This window comes from Haliaeetus albicilla, chromosome 1, assembly GCF_947461875.1.
Source record: "Haliaeetus albicilla chromosome 1, bHalAlb1.1, whole genome shotgun sequence".
Lineage (NCBI taxonomy): Eukaryota > Metazoa > Chordata > Aves > Accipitriformes > Accipitridae > Haliaeetus > Haliaeetus albicilla.
In genome coordinates, this window is record NC_091483.1 from 8258873 (window position 1) to 8277219 (window position 18347).

Genomic DNA, 18347 nt, shown 5'->3' on the forward strand with positions numbered 1-18347 from the left:
GTGACTATGTATAACAGGTGTGTATTTAACGTGCACAGTTAGACTAGACCAGTGCACGCGATAGGTGGAGCGATCCCCAGCACTGCAATAAAGAAGTGCCTGCTTCTGAACTTCTCATTGCTGTGAAGGAGTTTTATTCCGGATTTCGGTAACACGGCGAGTTCCTCCTCTGATTTCCCACCTGCCTTCCTACGGCGAAGGGGGGGGAATTCGGGAACTGTGGCCGCTTCGTGCGTGTAGGCCGTGGGCAGGGAGGAATCGACCGCCCAGGGGAAGGCGCAGCACCTGCCCCCCTCCCTCGCTCTCAGCCGAGGGCTTTTGAGAGGGTACGTAGGGGCAAGCAGAGGCGGCCACTCCTCCCGTTGAGGACAGGGAATTATCAAAGGACGGCTGACGGAGCCAAGCCAGCCGGGGACACGGGCCGGGCTGCGGCCACGGCCGCCGCGGCGGGGCGAACGCTGGGCGGCATCACCGGGAGGGGTGTGTCTTCCCGCCCTTCCTCGCTATTGGCTGGTCGCCGCAGGCGCCGGCACCGCTGATTGGTCGGCGCGGGTCGCGGCCGCCCCCGCTCGGCATGGGTGTGCCGATCCCCCCCCCCTCGCCGAGGCTTTAACAAGCCCCGGGGTTGCAGTACCGGACGCCGCCGGCAGGGGGCGCGGTCGTGAGGGAACTCAGCGGAGCTGGACGCCGCGGCGGGAGCGGGTACGGGCGGGGCGGGGGGTCTCTGGAGGGGGGGTCCCTGACTGGAGGGGGGCTCCCCTGACAGGAAGGGTGGGTCCTCTGACTGGAAGGGGGGGTCCCCTGACTGGAAGGGGGGGGTCCCCGGCCGGAGGGGGTGTCCATGACTGGAAGCGGCGGCACCGCTGCTCCTCAGCCGGCGTCCCGGGTCCGTTAGAGCACCGGCACCCGCGCACCCGGCTCTCGGGGCAGCGTTTCGGGCACCGCTCACGCCGGGCCGGGCGGCTGCCGCTTCCCCGTCGCGCCCGGCTGCCGTCGGCGCCGCCGCCGCTTTCCCTCTTCCCAAAGCCGCCGCCGCCGCCCGTCCCCGCCGGGGGCCGAAGCGGCCCCGGGCACGGGCGTCCGTCCCCCCGCGCGGGCTCGGGGCGGGGGCCGCCACGGCGGGTGCTGCCGTGCCCGGAGGGCTCTCGGGGGCTGGGAGCCGTGTCTGAGGTCCCCTTCGGTGGAGCTGACGCCGTTTTGGTGCGCTTTGTGTGGTCCCCGCGTAACGCAAGTGCTGCTGGATTTGCAGAGACCCCAGACTGCGAGACGTTTTATCTCGATTGCTCCGGGCTACCCCCGTTTCCAGCCCCGGACAGGCCGGGACAGTTTGGGCCGCGCAGGCGGGGCGTTCCCTGGACACCGGGACATGGTCTTGGCACCCAAACCCAGAGACTGGATGACCCACGGACTGTCAGCCGTTCCTGGGGCTCTCCAAAGAGGGGGCGCAGGGAGGAGAGGCTGGTTACTGCCCTGATCGTGGTGAGTATTAGGAGGCACGAGGAGAGCCAAAAGGAGCTGGAGGCACCTCGTTCGGCTCCACCTGTCTTCCCTTGCCTGGCTTTCTCCACAGTTTCTTCTGGTTCCCAGCTTCAGGTATTGGCAGTTATTCTGAAGAATGCTTTCTGCTGCTTCCTCCAAAAACCCAAGAGCTGCAGCTAGTTCCCAGCGGGGCCGGAGCTGGGGGGGATCACGTCCCCCGCGCTGCTGGGGGCAAGCGGGGCAGGGACCAGAACTGGTGCAGCGCTTCTTCAGGTCACCCAAACAAGAACAGCCTTTCTGTAGGCGTTCTGGTGAGATCAAGGGTATAATTAAATGCATTTCTGTTTCCTTTTGCTTGACACCGTTCGTTAGCTGATGTGTTAATCAGCTGTTTAGCAGTCCCCTGTGTGTGCTTGCTAGCCACAGGTTACGGTTGAGATGTAAAGTTGAAACTTAAAGGTTGAAGTCTTGACTTCGCACAGCAGTTGTTGCATTTGTGCATTAATTTTTACCATGCTTTTCTCTCTCCCCCACAGCCCCAAACAGAGTGTTTTATTGTGCCGTGTCCCTCTCCGAGCACTTCCCATCCATGTGCCTGACCCAGCAGCCTCTCAGCCACTGGGTTTTTGCCGGGAGCCCACAAGTGACCGCAGGCAGACGCAGCGCTGGCTGTCGGCTGTGATGTTTCCCGGCTGCAGGAGCTGCCGTTGCTGCACTGCCTGCGCTCTGGCAGCTCTGCAGGGCTCTGCTGCATGCCAGGCACGAGGGCTGCTCGCTCACAGGGCTGCCGGCGTCGGGGCAGCCGCAGCTCGGGGGAACCAGCTGACGCTGTGGCTGCTCCTGGCACTGGTGAGTGGGGACTTTGGCAGCAGCTGCGGTGACTTTGCTCGGGGAGGGAGAGGAGTGGAGCTCCTGAGGGTCAGGGGCTACCGCAGATCCCTTGGCCGAAGTCCTGGGGGCTGACGCCTCCCTGCAGGGCTCGTTCTGAGAGGCCTCGGGGGGGAGCTGCGGCGTGTGCTGCGTGTGCCCCCTGCCCGGGGTCCGTTAAGAAAATGCCCTTCCTTAACGATGATATCGGTTGGTCTTTATCATATGAAAGCGTATTAACTTTGCTGATCTGTACTGGTTCCTATTCTACACCACAGAGTGATGAGGCCGTGGGGTTTCACTGGAGACGTGGGTAGTGCTCAGGCTGAAGTAGAAGAAACTGAAGGACGGCCCAGCCCCGGACTCGAGGACTTCGCTTTGTGGAAGCTGAGAGCTGTCCCTGAAGGATAAAGGACACCCCAGGACATCTGAGGTAACGCTGGCATCCCAGCCCTTCTGATGCGGCTTTGAAACCCTCCCGGCATCGGCTGGTGGCACGGAGAAGTGACTCTGGCAAGACGGACTCTGGGGCCGTCTGGATCCACAGACAAGCAGCAAGAACGCTGCAGAAATCGAGTTGCTGTGCCGAGTTTTTCTGTGATTGGGAATCGTTCGTGTGGGTGCCAGTGATGAGCTGAATATTTGAAAGGTGCGAGAGCTCCGGGTGAACCCGTGTTTGGGGTGCCCCGATTTGGCTGTGACACCTCAAGCGCACAGATAAGTATTTCCTCTTGTGATTCTGAACTTTGCGTCCCAGGCTCTCTCCGGGTCGGCACGGGCCGGTTGCGGATTCACTGACAGGAGCTGAGCCCCCCTTCCCAGCCGGGTACCCCATCCTGGGCACTCGGTTCTCGCTCCGCTCCGGGGCAGGCGCATGGGGCAGCCAGAAGCGAGTGGTCCCTTTCCCTCTCCCCCCTGGTGCGGGACCCGCCATGGGTGCCCGGCTGGGGCCGGTGACCTTCTCGGTGGGTTTGGGCACCGACCCTCTGGGGTCTGGGGCAGCAGCTGCAGCTCGGCCTGTGGGGCTGGGGGTGCCTGGCAGCTCCCCATTTCAGCCGCGGGATCAAGCCCTGCTCAAAGCATGAACTGGCAGTGGCCGTACGGGCTCCACAGGCCGGACTCCTGCCCGGTCCGGTCCCCGACAAGAGGGGCTCCTGTCCGCCTCCGAACCCGCCGCAGAGGGGCCGCAGCCGTGGAGAAGCCGCGGAGGGGCCTTCGCACAGCCGCCGGCAGACCTCGCATGCCTGCCCACAGCCTGCGGTGAGTACGAGCGCTCCCCGTAAAAGCGGGGTTTGCCTGCGGTGACGGGTTTTGCTGCCTGCGGGGAGCCGGCACGGGAGGAGGCACTGGGGCCCCACAGCCGAGGTGGGGACGGCTGGGCTCCTCCGACGGCACGGCCGCGCGGGAGATGCCTTCGCACCAGGGGTCCTCGGGCATCCCACAGCAGGGCAAGTCTGGGCTCCATGTGAAGCCATCATTTTACTCAAAAGCTAACTTCTCAGCTCAAAAGGCACTGCGGTGGGAGCAGAGGCTGCTCCAGGGACCCATACCGGCTCCTGCGGCCCCATCGGTGAAACCAGTCTGGCCGGGCGACGGCCGTCCTGGTGCTGGTGGCCCAGGCGATGCTGTGTGGGAAAGCTCATCCTGTTGCCCGGGGAAGGAGGGGTCCTGGTGCGGGTGCCAGAGCGTGTCCCTTGGGGCTCAGCGCCGCAGGGCCAGGCCCTGCACCCGCCCGGGCAGGGTCCCCCCGTGGCCAGAGGCTGTTTGTGGGCACAGGTGGGGACCTGGGGGTCCCCATCCCCGCAGCCCACGCTGAGCCAGGGCCGGGCAGGTCTGGGCTGCACGTTTCGGGGGGCTGTGGCTGTGAGGAGCATTGGGAACTGGTGCTGGCCCCGTCCCCAGTCCGGGGCTGCTGGTTGTCAGTGTGTGCCGCTGCTGCTGCACAGGGCAGGGGGGTTCAGCCAGATCTGGGGAGAAATGGGACGTTTCTCATGTCCTGTCCCCGTTTCCCCCCCTCCCCTCGTGGATGTGTGGTGCTGGGCTGCTGCTGCCAAGCAGAGCTGCAGCTCCCGGGCTCTTTGGTCCCGGCCGCGCTGCCAGGAGCTGATTGTCCCCCATCTCCCTGCGCAGGGACGGACGGACGAGCCCCAGCCACGCCGGGAGCGGAGCCCCAGGTAGAAGCTGAGCTGCCTGTGCGGTGACGCTGCAACTCCAGGTCAGTGTGGTTTCGGGTCAGTTGTTTGGGCCCCTATGTTTTTGTTTGTTTGTTGGTTCAGGCTCCCGTTTGTTTGCAGGTCCAGCTCATGGACAGCTCCAGTCGTTTTGGCTCCAGTTCCTTTGTGGCACCAATTTGTTTCTGCCCTGGTTTCGGATCCAGCTCATTTGCAGCTCCAGGTGGGTTGTTTCTGCCCCTGTTCATGTTGGCTCCCTCCTTGTTTTCAGCTCCGGCTCGTTTGCACCCTCAGCTCATTTGTTTCTGCCTCCATTCATTTCAGGCCCAGCTCCACCTTCAGGCTGGTTGTTTCTGCCCCAGCTCATGGATGGCTCTGCCTTGTTCCAGCTCCAGTTCATCTGCTTCTGCCCTGGCTCATGGACGGCTCCAGCTGGTTCGGGCTTCTAGCATGTTATAGACTCCAGTTGGTTTGAGCTCCAGCTCCAGCTTGTGCTTGTTAAAACGATCTTGGCTTTTGGCAAGGTCGTAAATCAATCACTGTCATGATTTGAATATGAATATTAAATGTCATAAACTGTACAGGCAGTGACTCGTGTTTATTGTTCAATCACTGGTCCGGGGGTGGGACACCCCTTGAACAAAGAGTTGGAAACCGACAGTGAAAAGCACCTTTTCGCCCAGAGACTATCTCAGACGTTTAATTCGGCCTGGTGCATGCCGGCCTCCCAAGCTTCGGGGACCAACGCGACCGGACCCCCACCTCCGGTGGGGGTCCACGCACCCTGCCCACCCCCCACCCAACACCTCCCCCAGCCCCAACACCCACCCCCCCACCCAAACCCTACACCTCCCACCCACCACCCAGTGCCCCACCACCTCCCACCACGCAACCCAGGCCCCACCACCCAGTGCCCCCCCAACACCCAACCCAGGCCCCACCACCCAATTCTCCAACACCCAACCCAGGCCCCCACCACCCAGTGCCCCAACACCCAACGCAGCTCCCTAACATCCCCAAAGCCCAACACAGTTCCCTGACAGCTCCCAACTCCCACCAACACCCCCCGGGCTCTGTCCCCGGCAGCAGCCCCCCCGGGGCTCCGTTTCTGATCCCAAACCAGCGGGACTCGGGCTCTGCTCCAGCCCCGGCGCGGCCCCACAACCGCAGCCCCGGGGCTCCCTTCTCCGCCCAGGGAAACGCCCGGCTCGGGCCGGGACCCCGCGGCTCCCCACTCCCCAGAGCGGCCGGCGGAGCCCCAAGCCCCGCCGCTGCCGGGACGGGGCCGGGGGGACCGGGCGCTGCTGGAGAGCGAACGGGCCGGGGGGACCGGCGGGGCGGGCCCGGCCGCGGGCGAGAACGAGGACGGGGCGGGGGGCGCCGGGCTCCGGCCCTGCGGGCTTCATTCCCCGCGCCCCGCCGCTCCTCCGCCGGCAGCACCCCGCGGCCCCTTCCCGGCTCCGCGGCCCCGGACCCGCCGGGGGAGCCCGGCCCGGCCCAGCCGCCGCCGCCGCCGCGGGGGAACGAGAGGAAGGGGCCGACGGCGGCCGACGGGGCTCAAATCTGCTCGGCCCCGCCCCGCGCAGGCGCCCCCAGGCCCCGCCCCGCGGCCCCGCCCGGTCGCACCTGTGCCCGCCCCGCCCCGCGCAGGCGCCCTGCGGCCCCGCCCCGCCGCACCTGTGCCGGCCCCGCCCCGCGCAGGCGCACGGAGGCCCCGCCCGCTCGCACCTGTGCCGGCCCCGCCCCGCGCAGGCGCGCCGAGGCCCCGCCCCTCCGCGCGTCCTCTTCCGCCGCCAGACCGGCGCCGGCAGCGACCGCGGCGGACGCTGGTACCGGGTCGGGGGCGCCGGGCGGGACCTGTCGCTCGGGACGCGGGGACGGAACCGCGGCCGGGCCCGGCGGCTTCTCCGGGGGCGGTGCGGTGCCGGAGGGCGGTGAGGTGGGGCTGGGCCTGGGGCTGGGGCCGAGGCCGAGGCCGGGTCTGTGCCAGGGCCGTGCCGGGGCCGGGGCCTGGGCCGGGGCCTGGGCCTGGGTCTCGCCTCGCCTCGCGGGCGTGCGCGGCCGGTGTCCGCCTCTCCCCGGGCGGGACGCCGGCCCAGGGCCGGAGAGCGGCGGTACCCGGGGCCGGGCCTCGGGCGGGGAGTGCCGGGGCCGAAGTCTGGCGGCCGCCGCCTGCTTCGGGCGGGGGTGCCGGGCCGGGGCCGCGGAATAAAGGCGGAAGGCGGCGGGGGCTCGGCGGGCAGCGTGTGTGCCCCGAGCCCGGCCCCGCTCCCGCCCGGCCGGGGCAGCCCGGGGCCCCGAGAGGGGCGGCAGGCGCTGCCTCCCCACAGCCGCGGCCAAGCCGGGCCCCGGGGGGATCCTGGGAACAGCCGCGGGCACCCAGTGGGAGCCCAGACTGACGGGGCTGGGGCTCTGTTTCCAGCCCCCGAAGGCGGGACCGGCGCCCGGTGGCTGAGCCCTAAAACCGGCCGGGGGAGCCCGGCTGTGAGCCACCACAACACGGGGCCTGGGCTCTGTCTCTCGGCCGTAAGTGGGGCCTGGTGAGCCTGGTTTCAAGCCCCCAGAACGCATGACTTAGTCTCGGTTTCTGAGCCCCAACGCTGGCCTTCTGGGCTCCAAAACACAGCACTTCTTCATCTCTTTCTGGGAGCCCAGAAAGCTGCTTCCTGACCTGTGCTCCAAGACCCCAAACCACAGGACTTAAGTTCTTTTCCTCAGCTCTAACACTGGCCACATGAGCCTGATTTCCAGGCCCCCAAAACACAGCACCTGGTCACTGTTTCTGAGCACTAAAACACAGGACTTGGGCTCTCTTTCTCAGCTCTAACACTGACCATATGAGCCCAGTTTCAAGCCCCAAACACACAGCACTTGGTCTTAGTTTCCAGCCCCTGAAACACAGCACTTTTAGTCTCTCTTTGTGAGCCCCCACACTGGCTTGCTGACCCTGGTTCCAAGACCCCAAAACACAGGACTTACTTAGTCTCTGTTTCTGAGCTCTGAACCTGGCCAGATGAGCCTGGTTCCAGGACCCCAAAACGCAGGACTTAGTCTCTGTTTCTGAGCCCCCAAACTGGCCAAATGAGCCTGGTTCTAGGATCCCAAAATGCAGGACTTCTTAGTCTCTGTTTCTGAGCTGAGCTTGGTGTCACACCCCAAATGTGCAGGATAAGTCTCTGTTTCTGAGCCCAAACAAAGACACAGCACTTGGTCTCAGTTTCCAGCCCCCCCCCAAAACACAGCACTTACTTACTTAGTGTCTCTCTGTGAGCCCCCAAACTGGCCACATGAGCCTGGTTCCAAGATCCCAAAACACAGGACTTTTAGTCTGTGTTTCTGAACCTGGCCGGATGAGCCTGGTGTTAGGACCCCAAAATGCAGGACTTTTTGTTTCTGAGCTGAGCTTGGTGTCACATCCCATATGTGCAGAATCAGTCTCTGTTTCTGAGCCCAAACAAAGACACAGCACTTGGTTTCCAGCCCCCCAAAATGCAGCACTTTTAGTCTCTCTTTGTGAGCCCAAGACCTGGCCTAGTGACCCTGGTGTCAGGACCCCAAAATGCAGGACTTTTTATTTCTGTTTCTGAGCTCCACAGTTGGCCAAATGAGCCTGGTGTCATGATTGCAAAATGGAAGACTTCTTAGTCTCCGAGCTGAGCCTGGTGTTGAGCCCCAAACATGCAGGACTTGGTCTCAGTTTCTCAGCTCTAACACTGACCAGGTGAGCCTGGTTTCCAGCCCCCCAAACACAGCACTTGGTCACCCTTTGTGAGCCCCAAAACTGGCTTAGTGATCTTGGTGTCAGGACCCCAAAACGCAGGACTTGTACTTAGTTCCTGTTTCTGAGCTCTGAACCTGGCCGGATGAGCCTGGTGTCAGGACCCCAAAACGCAGGACACCATAGTCGCTGTTTCTGAGCCCCCAAAACGGCCAAACGAGCCCGGTGTCACAATTCCAAAATGCAGGACTTGGTCTCTGTTTCTGAGCCCAAAAATGCAGGACTCGGTCTCGGTTTCTCAGCTCTAACACTGACCAGATGAGCCTCATTTCCGGCCCCCCAAAACACAGCACTGTTCCCCCTTTGTGAGCCCCAAAACCAGCCTAGTGACCCTGGTATCAGGACCCCAAAACACAGGGCTCGGCCTCTGAGCCCCCAAATTGGCCAAACCGTGCAGGACTCAGAGTCTGAGCCCTGAACCTGGCCAAGTGACCCCGGTTTCAAGCCCCCAACACAGCACTTGCTCTCAGTTTCCAGCCCCCCAAGCGCAGCCCTCTGTCCCCCTTCCAGAGCCCCAAAGCCGGCTCAGTGACCCTGGTGTCGAGCCCAGGCGCAGGACCGGACTCCATTTCTCAGCTCTGGCCCTGGCCCACTGAGCCCCCCCAGCGCAGGACCTGGGCTCTCTTTCGGAGCCCCCAAGCCGGCCCGCCGGCCCTGGCGTCGAGCCCCCCAAGCGCAGGAGCTGGGCTCCGTCTCGGCGCCGGGCCGGGACCCGGCAGCGGCCGCTGGCGCGGCCCGGGAACGCGGGGATGGCTCTCGGCCCGGCCTGGAGCCCCGAACCCGGTTCCCGGCGCCGGGAGCGGGGCGAAGACGGGAGCGGGGGGGCTGCGGCCCGCGGGGCTTTATGGCCCGGCAGCCGCGGGCCCCGCCCCTGCCCCGCCCCCTCCTTTTATAGGCCGGGCCCGCCCCTTCATTCAGCGGCCTGGGCCCGCCTCCTCCACTCTCAGACCGGGGCCCGCCCCCTCCATTCGGAGACCCGGCCCCGCCCGCCGGGGCCGCCCCGGGTCCCGCCGCCCGCCCGCTCGGCCCCCGGCCCGCGGCCCCAGCGCAGCGCCGCAGAGCTGCGACGCCTTCCTCCCCCCCGGAGCCGAAGCGCGGCCCGGGGAAGAAGAGGAGGTTCCCCGGTGGTTCCGGACGCTCGGATCGGCCCGGCCGGGGAGCACGCGTCTGTCCTGCCTGACGCCAGCCGGCCCTTCCCTTGCGGGGCCAGGAATCCCCTTTCCCCGAAGCCCGTCCCGCCTCTGCCGCCCCGAGGGGCCAGGACCGGGCAGAGAGGCCCCGCCGGGCGCTGGGGTCCCCCTCCTCATCCTCACCTCCACTTCTCCCTCCTTCCCCTCGCCCTGGAGGCCCAGCGCGCAAAGCCGGGGCTCGGGGGAGAAACGCCGGCTCCGCAACGAAAAGGCGAGACGGGGTTTCGCATCGGTTTCGCTCCGTTCCTCTCATTCCAGCTCAGCCGTACCCCTCTGGGGAGCCTCTCTCCGCGCCGCGTGGGCCCCGATTTTCCACAGCCTGAACGCGCTTCCCGGGAGAAACCGCCTCGCCTGCCTTCAGCTGAGGCTGGCGAGACCCGTCCCACCAGTGCGGCCGCTGGCCGGGGGAAAGGGGAACTGGAGCCTGGGGAGAGGCCGCTTTGGGCCTCGGGCGAACCCCCGGAGCGGGACCGCGAAGCCCTGGCTGTTCGTTTTGGGGAGGAACACGGCTGCTGCCGGCATCGGCACAGCCCCGGGGCAGGACTTGCTCCCCACACCGACTTGTGGCCGGTCGATCCCGTTTCAAACCCACCCGAGCGCATGGCAGCGTTGGGACCCCAGCTGCCGAGAGCAGGGCCGGCACCGACGAGGACAGGGATAAAAAAGCGCCCCTTGGCTGGGCTCTCCCCCCTGCCCAGGCAGGGCAGGGAGTCACGGGGGGCTTTTGCCCCCTTTTAGCCCTTTATGCTGCGAAGCCCCACGTCCAGCTTGCGGGCAAACAGCGCGGGAGGCGTCCTCCTTTACCTTTGGACGCGCCGACCTGAATTCTTTGGGCAGCCACGCTATGCCCCGCAACTTGATGCAGCGGCCGGAGCCCTCCGGGGGGGCCGGCTGCTGCTGCCGCCCCAGGCCGCTTCGCGGGCAGGGAAAGCCGTCCCGCTGCTTCCCGGGAGAAGCCGCGCTCGACCGTCGGCGACGGCATCGTCACTGAACCCGGGAACGCCGCACGAGCTTTTTTCAGTAACACGTGGCTGCGGAGAGCTCAGAGCAGCCAGACCGGGCACGAACGCGACCCGGGCAGCAAGTCGGTTCACCGGCACCAGTAAGGACCAACACGTGGCCCAGCGGCCCCGTCTCCAGCCCTGTCCCATCACAGCCACCGCTGGCCACGGGCACAGACCAGTCCCCGGCTCTTCGCTTCCAGTTTGCGGGGCAGCTCCCCGCAGCGCTGCCCTCCCCGTGCCAGCCCGTCCCAGCTCAGCCGCCCCGCGCCATCGAGTTGGCTTTTCCATTTCCCGCAGGAAAAATTTTCCCAGCAGCTCGGTCAGACGGCCGCAGCCAGCCGAGAGGGGCCGTTCGCTTTGCCGGGGGTCTTCGTAGATGGCCTGTGTCTGTACAGCTAACGAACATACCCAGCACGAGCACGGGGACCCCCACAGCTGTCGCTGGCAGGGAGGGTGACAGAAAAGCCCAGACCCCAACCACGGCTTCTCCACAACCCCCTCCCTGTGCCCACCTCCACCTCCCTTTCCCCCCAGCCTCAGCCAAGCCCACCCCAGGTGCGGGTCCTTTCTCATCGGCCCAAGTGCCCACACCTGTGGGGCTGCCCCGGCAAGAGGCTGGGGCAAAACAGGGGAAAAAAAAGAGGGGGAAAAAAGGAAAAAAGACCCAGAAAAAACAGATTTAGAAAGAGAAAAAAGGGGAAAAAACAGGAAAAAGAAAAAAGGAAAAACCAGAAAAAAAATATAAAAAAAGGAGAAAACAAGAGGATGATAAAAAAGGAAAAAACCCCCCGCAATAAGGAAGAGGAGAAAGAGTAAAGTAAAAAGCACAAAAATAAAAAGCAGAGGTGCAAAAGAAGTGAAATGAACAGCATCGTCCCCCCCAGCCCCACCCCATAGGGGAAAGCCCCGAGGCAGCAAAACTGACCCTGCAAAGCCCCTGCCTAAAAAAAAAAAAAAAAAAATCAAAAAACCAAACCAAACCAAAGCCCCCTCAACCCGTCCATGCCAAACAACTCAGAAAATCAGCAGGAAAATACACCGACCTGCTGAAAAGGGAAAAAGGACAAAGCCTGGCAAAAATTGGCCCCCAAGCCGCCCAACCCAAGGCAGGGCAGCCCTGGCCGGGGTCCCCCCTGCATCGCCCCGGGGTCCCTCAGGGTGCCCCCCCCACCCCCAGCTGCTTTTAGGGCCAGAGAGCGGGGCAGGTTCTCGGGGCCTCTCCTGGTTTCGGCTGGGACAGAGTCAGGGTCTTCCTAGTAGCTGGCGCAGTCCTGTGTTCTGAGGTCAGTCGGAGAAGAATGTTGGTAACACTGATGGTTTCAGTTGTTGCTCGGTAGTGTTTAGGCTAAAGTCAAGGATTTTTCAGCTTCTCAAGCCCAGCCAGCAAGAAAGCTGGAGGGGCACAAGAAGTTGGGAGGGGACACAGCCAGGACAGCTGACCCAAATTGGCCATTAGGGTATTCCATACCATGTGGTGTCATGTCCAGTATAGAAACTGGGGGGAGTGGGGGCGGGGGCAATTGCTGCTCAGGGACTAACTGGGCATCGATCAGTGGATGGTGAGTAATTGCACTGCACATCATTTTTATATTCCAATTATTTTATTATTACTGCTGTCATTTTATTAGTGTTATCATTATTAGTTTCTTCTTTTCTGTTCTATTAAACCGTTCTTATCTCAACCCAGGAGTTTTACTTCTTTTCCCGATTTTCTCCCCCATCCCACTGGATGGGGGGGGAGTGAGTGAGCGGCTGCGTGGTGCTTAGTTGCTGCCTGGGGTTAAACCACAACAGAGCCTCAGGCTGCCACTCCACTTGGGTGCCTCTTTGGCCATTTATTTTTTATTTTTAACATGTAAACAAGAAGGCAAAGGTCGGGGGACATCGCTGCAATGGGGGACATCGCTGCAATGGGGGGGCATCACTGCCAGCCCTCTCCCCTGGCCGTGGGCACGTGCTGTCACCCCGCAGCCCCCTGCGGTGGGGTAGGACGGGGGCTTTGGCCCCTTCTGCCTGCCTGGAGCCCCTCTGGCCAAGCCTGGCCCCTTACAAAAAGCAGGCGGGATAGGGCGCCTACTGATGATGAATTACACATCAAACAACAGAAAAAAAAAAAAAAACCTTTTCCCACAGCCTTTTTCCGCAGGCGATGATGCCCCAAGCGTCGCAGCACCTTTCCTGGGTGCCCTTTCCCCATGTGTCACGGTGGCGGGGGGGGGTGTGTTGTTTTTCAAACGATCTGTCGCCAGCTCCGCTGGCTGCCCCGGCTTCCAAAACGGGCTGGGTTTGTTCAGACTGGTCCCTTCACCTGGGGTGGCACAAGTGAGGGGCATGATCCATGCAGGGCAGCGTTAAATCCCTCAGAAACGCAGATTTCTTTCAGCACCCTTCCCGTCTATATTGAAACAAAAGTGCCAAACCAACTCAACACCCAACCACCCCCCCCAGGCCGTTCAGCAGCAGCGGGGCAGGGTGTGCGAATGTGGGGTACAATACAGGGGGTACCCCTGCCTGCCCCATCCCTGCACCCCCCCCAGCCACCCACTGTCCCCCCGTCCCCATCCTGGGCGAGAAGCCGTGACATGGTGGGGGGGCTTTGCCCGAGCCTTCTGGGGTTGGGTGGGGGGTTTCTCCCTCTCCCATCTTCTGGGCTAAAGGCCTGTGTAAAAGGTTTCTTCAAGAGGCCCCTCCCGGTGCAGCATCGTCCCCCCAAAACCCAGGGCATGCCATGGGGAAAGGCAGTTCTGACACTTGCCAAAACCACAGGAATTCCTCCAGTCCCACGGAGCACAGGGGGGCCGTCCAGGACACAAGGGCTTTTGGGGTACTGGCTGGCTGAGGCAAGACTTTGGGGCTGTTCTCCCCACGGAGATGGGCTTGGGGGGGGGGGGGGGGGCGAGGAGCCCCCCAGGCCTCCGGCACAGCCCCGTGACCCATAGCCCGTGGCTGCCAGCCAGGACGATGCTGGCAGAGTAATTATGGTGCCATCATCCTTCTCCTCCTCCTCCTTCTCCTCCTTCTCCTTTGCGTCGGAGATCGGCAACCTGGGGGGGTAACGCAGCCGCCCGCGAGTCTCCCACCCCGCTCCCTCCTGGGGTGGCTGCCCTGGGACGGCTGGAGCGGGGTCCCATGCGATGACATCATTGCGTTGGGTGGTGATGCAAGGGGGCAGCCACCCACCCATCCATTGCTAAGGGAGAAGAACGAGGGGGTTTTCCCCGATAACCCGCCCCAAGGCAGCTCTCCCACCAACAGCAGGATGGGGGACGGAGCCCCCCCCACCCCGTTTCTCCCCCAGACCCCGGCCCGGGTGCCGGTGCTCGGCCCTCCCAAATTCCGCAGCTCAGCTCCGGCTCCACCGCTGCCTCCGTGCCGCCGTTCGGCATTTAACAGCTCCAGTCATTTACTTCCTAATGGCAACAACCTACAAAAGGGAGAGGGCAACGTCACGCAACACAGCGACAGAGCCGCAGGCGCCTGGGTGCCGAGGACTGTATATACCGCTGCCATATATATTACCCGTGTGCCCGCCGCGGGGGCCAGTTCAGCAGCAAAAGCCCATCGGGGTCCGCGTGAGGTTGAGACCAAACGTCTTCCCCTCGTGTGTTTTCAGCACGTTTCAACTCCGGCGCATTGAAATACCTGACATAGGCACGGGTTGGGCTGCATCAGAGCTGAAAGGGGGGGCAGGGACCTCTGGTTACCAATACAAGGTGGGATTTTAGGCAATTCAGCTCCCCAGATTTTCAGCTGAGAACAGCTCCTGCTTCTCCCGTCCAGTTTTCTCAGCTGCCCTAGCAAACTTGAAGCCAAAGACAAATGCGCGGGCGTTCGGCCGCTCCAAGCAAATACAGGGCTCATCTCTGGGGGGGGCGGCTATAACTCCAAAAGGAATTTTCAAAGCTAAACTTGAATATCTAACCTTGAATTTTTTATTCCCCCCCCCCCCCGCCGGTGAACACCCAGAGACCATATTGTTTTGAAAGACTGATGAAGTATCTACAGCGTTAGTTGCATGTTTGTCAAATACTGACAACGCTTTCAGGCAGACTGTGTACATCATTTTACACACTCAGGAGCCATCACACTCAGCAAGGGTGATGCTGGTTCTTCTTTAAACCATTTATCCAAAGAAAGACAAATGGAGATGCTATACTCAGTGTCTTCACGGCATCAGGAGTATTTTCAGGCCAGGTTTTTTTAAGTGCTTTATAAAAGTAAATATTATTGGATAGTTTACAAGCAATATCCATAAATATTTTTGTGGAAACTAACATGTTAGGGAGGAAATACACACATAATGCAGAGCGATTGCATTTTGTTGTTTAATATGAAAAGGAGATTTCTTCCAGTAGCATAGACTGTTCCAATTACATGCTGATTTTCTAATTCCTTATTTTCACCTGCAGGTGCCATGCCTTTCACACACAAAAAAAGAGAGAATGCTGCATCTGCAGGCAAGATCTGTTTACAAAGACACTATTCTCTCTGCTTCCAGAGTACTATGGAACATAAAGTTATTGGTACTTCATATTCGTAGCAGAGGGGAATAAACACATCGTAATCACAGAGTAGTCACAGACTGCGGAGGTTGTGTCCTACGATGCCCTGACCCACGGCGCTCCAGGACGTCTTGCTGCACTTCAAGGTAGGAATGACTTTATTGTGAAGAGGGAAACGTGCTAATCCGTATTGCACAGAAATCCTCTCTCAACTGATGGGAACCAATTACTCGGTCACCAGCGCGGTTCTCTCATACCTCATTTCAGCCCGACGGCTTGCTCCAGCGCCAGAGAGTTTCTGTACTCCTTCAAGATGAAGTTCAAACGTCTTACTGTGCGACAGGAGCGCTCTTGATTGCTTCTCTCCAGAGGGCACAGAACTGACACGAAGGAGAAAGCAGCAGGCGGCCCGACCTTTATCCCTCTCCTTGCCTCTTCTGTGTTCCAGCTTTGTCAATATCGCACCCACTATGAACTCCGGTTTCTGCCACGCTCCATCTTCAGGGCAAACACAACCTCCTCGTTTGTCTCCGTTCTGCCCCATGTGCACACAAGCGAGCAAGCTTGAATAGGAATAGCATAGGATTAGTTGGAAAAAAAATAAAATTGTTGTTGCCGTTTTGGAGCGGTACCAGAATGACCCGCCTCCGGCAGTGACCTGAAATCCTCTCATCAGCTCAGAAAACGTTTCTCGGTAAAGGAGAGGAGAGCAGCTGCCTCCTGTTTGACTGGCACAGAATGCCTCAGATACCCCTCCTCAAAAAGCAAAGCCCCAAAAGTTACGTGTTCTTGTCAAAAGGGTTGGAGCTGCTATCTGGATGCCCACGCGTGTAGCAGGAACTCTTTGGATCGCTGGAAACACACTCCTTCCTCTCCCCCAATTTCTCTACAACCCGGACTCTTCAATGGCAAGAGCAGGACGTCTGTTTTTAAAAATAAAATTAAATATTTAATTCAAATGCACTTTTTTCAAGATGGTAAGGGTCATGCTATAGGAATAGCTTGAATCTGAATAGGGATTCGGAGGGGTGGCGGTGATGGGCTGGCTTGCTTTGTGAATGTCTCAAAAAGGAACTAATATTTGTTATATTCCAAGGCGCTTACTGTGCAGCATCTTCTGGATCCAACTCGCCCACTGCTGCGTGGGGCAGTACGAGGGGGTGAATGTATGTAGATGCTCTTAGGAGCACGGTGGAAGCCTAAGGTGTAAAGGACGAGGCCGCGAGTCCTGCTAGTCTGGTGGCAGAGCTGTCCCCCCTGGGGCATGAGACTGGCTCTAACCCCTGCCACCACTGTCCATTGCCTCCTGGAAAACTAGGATTTTTTTTTTTTCCTCCTAGAAAACACACAGCTAGGATCTAGTCTCAAATCAGAAGGAAGTATTGAAGTGCAGAGAGGGAGCGAGGCGGCAGGAAAACCAGTCTTCGCCCTCAATTCCTCCTCCTCCTGTATTCAGGATCCTGAAAGGAGCAGTTTTCTCGCCTTTGTATCCTTCCAGGTCTCCCCAATCAAGACCAGCCATCGCAGTGATGTCAGACTCACGTTCAGGAGGAAAATTCCACGGGCTCAGAGTCGGAGGAAGGTCACAGGAGGAGATCAAGAGATGGATGGAGCTCTACACATTTTTGGTGCAGCACCCAAAAGGCAAAAGCTGAGGCTCCTATAAAGATGCTTTTGGCCTTTCACGCATACTTCTTATTTCAGGTGAGAGAAAGCTTTGCACTTGCATTTGACTGCAGAGGTCTGGGCGAGGTGCCTGTGTGTTTCCACAAGGGAGTTTAATTCTGATAACTTTGCTTTTAGCCCCTCTTCACTAATGACTCATTCCCCGTGCTGAGTCCACCGGGACACTGGAAAACTCAGTGATTCTCATCCACTGCAAATGGCATGGGATATTAAGAAAGCCACTTAGGACTTTCAAAATGCATTTACTTAGGCTCCGAAAGCACTCTTCAGATTTAAACAGATTTCTTATGCTGTTGTGAGCAATTTATAGTAGTACCTCTTTCCCAAGTCACAGGAACCTGGAAGTGTGTTAAACATCATAACTGGTTGCCAGAGAAAGACATGCTGAAAGCAATTGCTTTTCCTCAGAAGCATAAGCCTCCTCAGCTGGCACTGAAATAACTTCAGCCGCCTGCGCTGATGTCAGATCTGAGGAGTACCTGATGAAAAACCACTGGGGAAAAAGAATTTGGTCCCGCACTTTCAGATTTGTTAACTCGAACTAACCAGAATTTTGCAATGGGTTGTGAATACAGCACACAGGGAGGAAGAAGGCTGCCAGGGAATAGACGGCCATCCTATGTGTCCCTTGCTCATACGTTCTTTCTTTAAGTGACCATTATTGACTACAGCCAGAAAGAAGATCCTGGGCTACATGGTCAATCTGTTCCAGCATGCCTCTCCCTGTGCGCCAGGTTTCCTAGGAAATAAAAGGAGGACAACTTTGAGTTGCTACTTTCAGCTTTTAATTTTTTTCTTTAATGCTGTTATTAGAATGTGTTTGAGTTTCTGTGCGAAGGGTCCTGTAGGGTCCTGTCTCATAGAGCAGCTCTTGCATGGAAAGTGGCGTGCTCTCTAGTCTCTTAAAGCAGAGTAGCGATGGTTTGGGACAAGTTGAGCGTAGGAAGGTCTGTGTATTACTTGCCTTAGGTTCTGTAGAGGTGGTTAAGTAATTTGGGATTGGTACTAGAATCTAAGAGATCCTCTTGCACCCTTTTGAGGGTGACTGTAGCGTAAAAGTCTCAGTATTTGGGTCAGGACCTGCATACCATGAAACACATGAAATGAAATTTATTTAAATGTACTATTATAACTTTGATTTAATGAACACCCATGCAATCTTAATGTTCAATGCAAAGCAGTCATCCTAAAAGGAAGGAAAGGAGTAGCTGTGACTCTTCCCTGCAGAGTAAATCACTGTTCTGGTACACATGTGTACGTCTGGATTGATCACCCACCAAATTTCAAAGGGGTTTTGCACTTCCCTCACAATGTGGAACAAGGGTATAAGTAACAGGCTAAAATATTGTGCATTGTACCCAAAAGAAACAGCATAAACCCCTGTAAATTAATACCAAGTAACAAAGAAGAGGCTCTTGCTCGTCCTGAACTACCGTGCCTCCTTCAGCAGCACCACAGGCATCACATCTCCGCTTCTGTCCCAGGTGTTCTGGTTTGTAGCACCCAGTCACCCCTCTAGTCACCCATTCCACCCAGTTTGGAGTTTGCTCAGTGTGAGGCCAGCCAGATTCTTTTGAAACTGTGGTCAACTCCAAGTGCTGTAAGCATCCCCGGTGTTTTTTAGCTTGACTCCAAAGCAAACAGTCCTTGCAAGATCCTGAGAAGCAACC

At 59.6% G+C, this 18347-nt stretch overlaps 1 protein-coding gene across 1 annotated transcript; it reads left to right on the forward strand.

Annotated features, from left to right (window-relative positions):
- Positions 1–6: 6 nt before the first annotated feature.
- On the forward strand, positions 7–3743 carry LOC138685023 (uncharacterized). Its single transcript, XM_069781068.1, has 4 exons — positions 7–17; positions 813–1479; positions 2016–2328; positions 2625–3743. Exons 1-3 carry the CDS (start codon positions 7–9, stop codon positions 2076–2078), a joined length of 741 nt encoding a protein of 246 aa, XP_069637169.1. The 3' UTR covers positions 2079–2328; positions 2625–3743.
- Positions 3744–18347: the final 14604 nt, after the last annotated feature.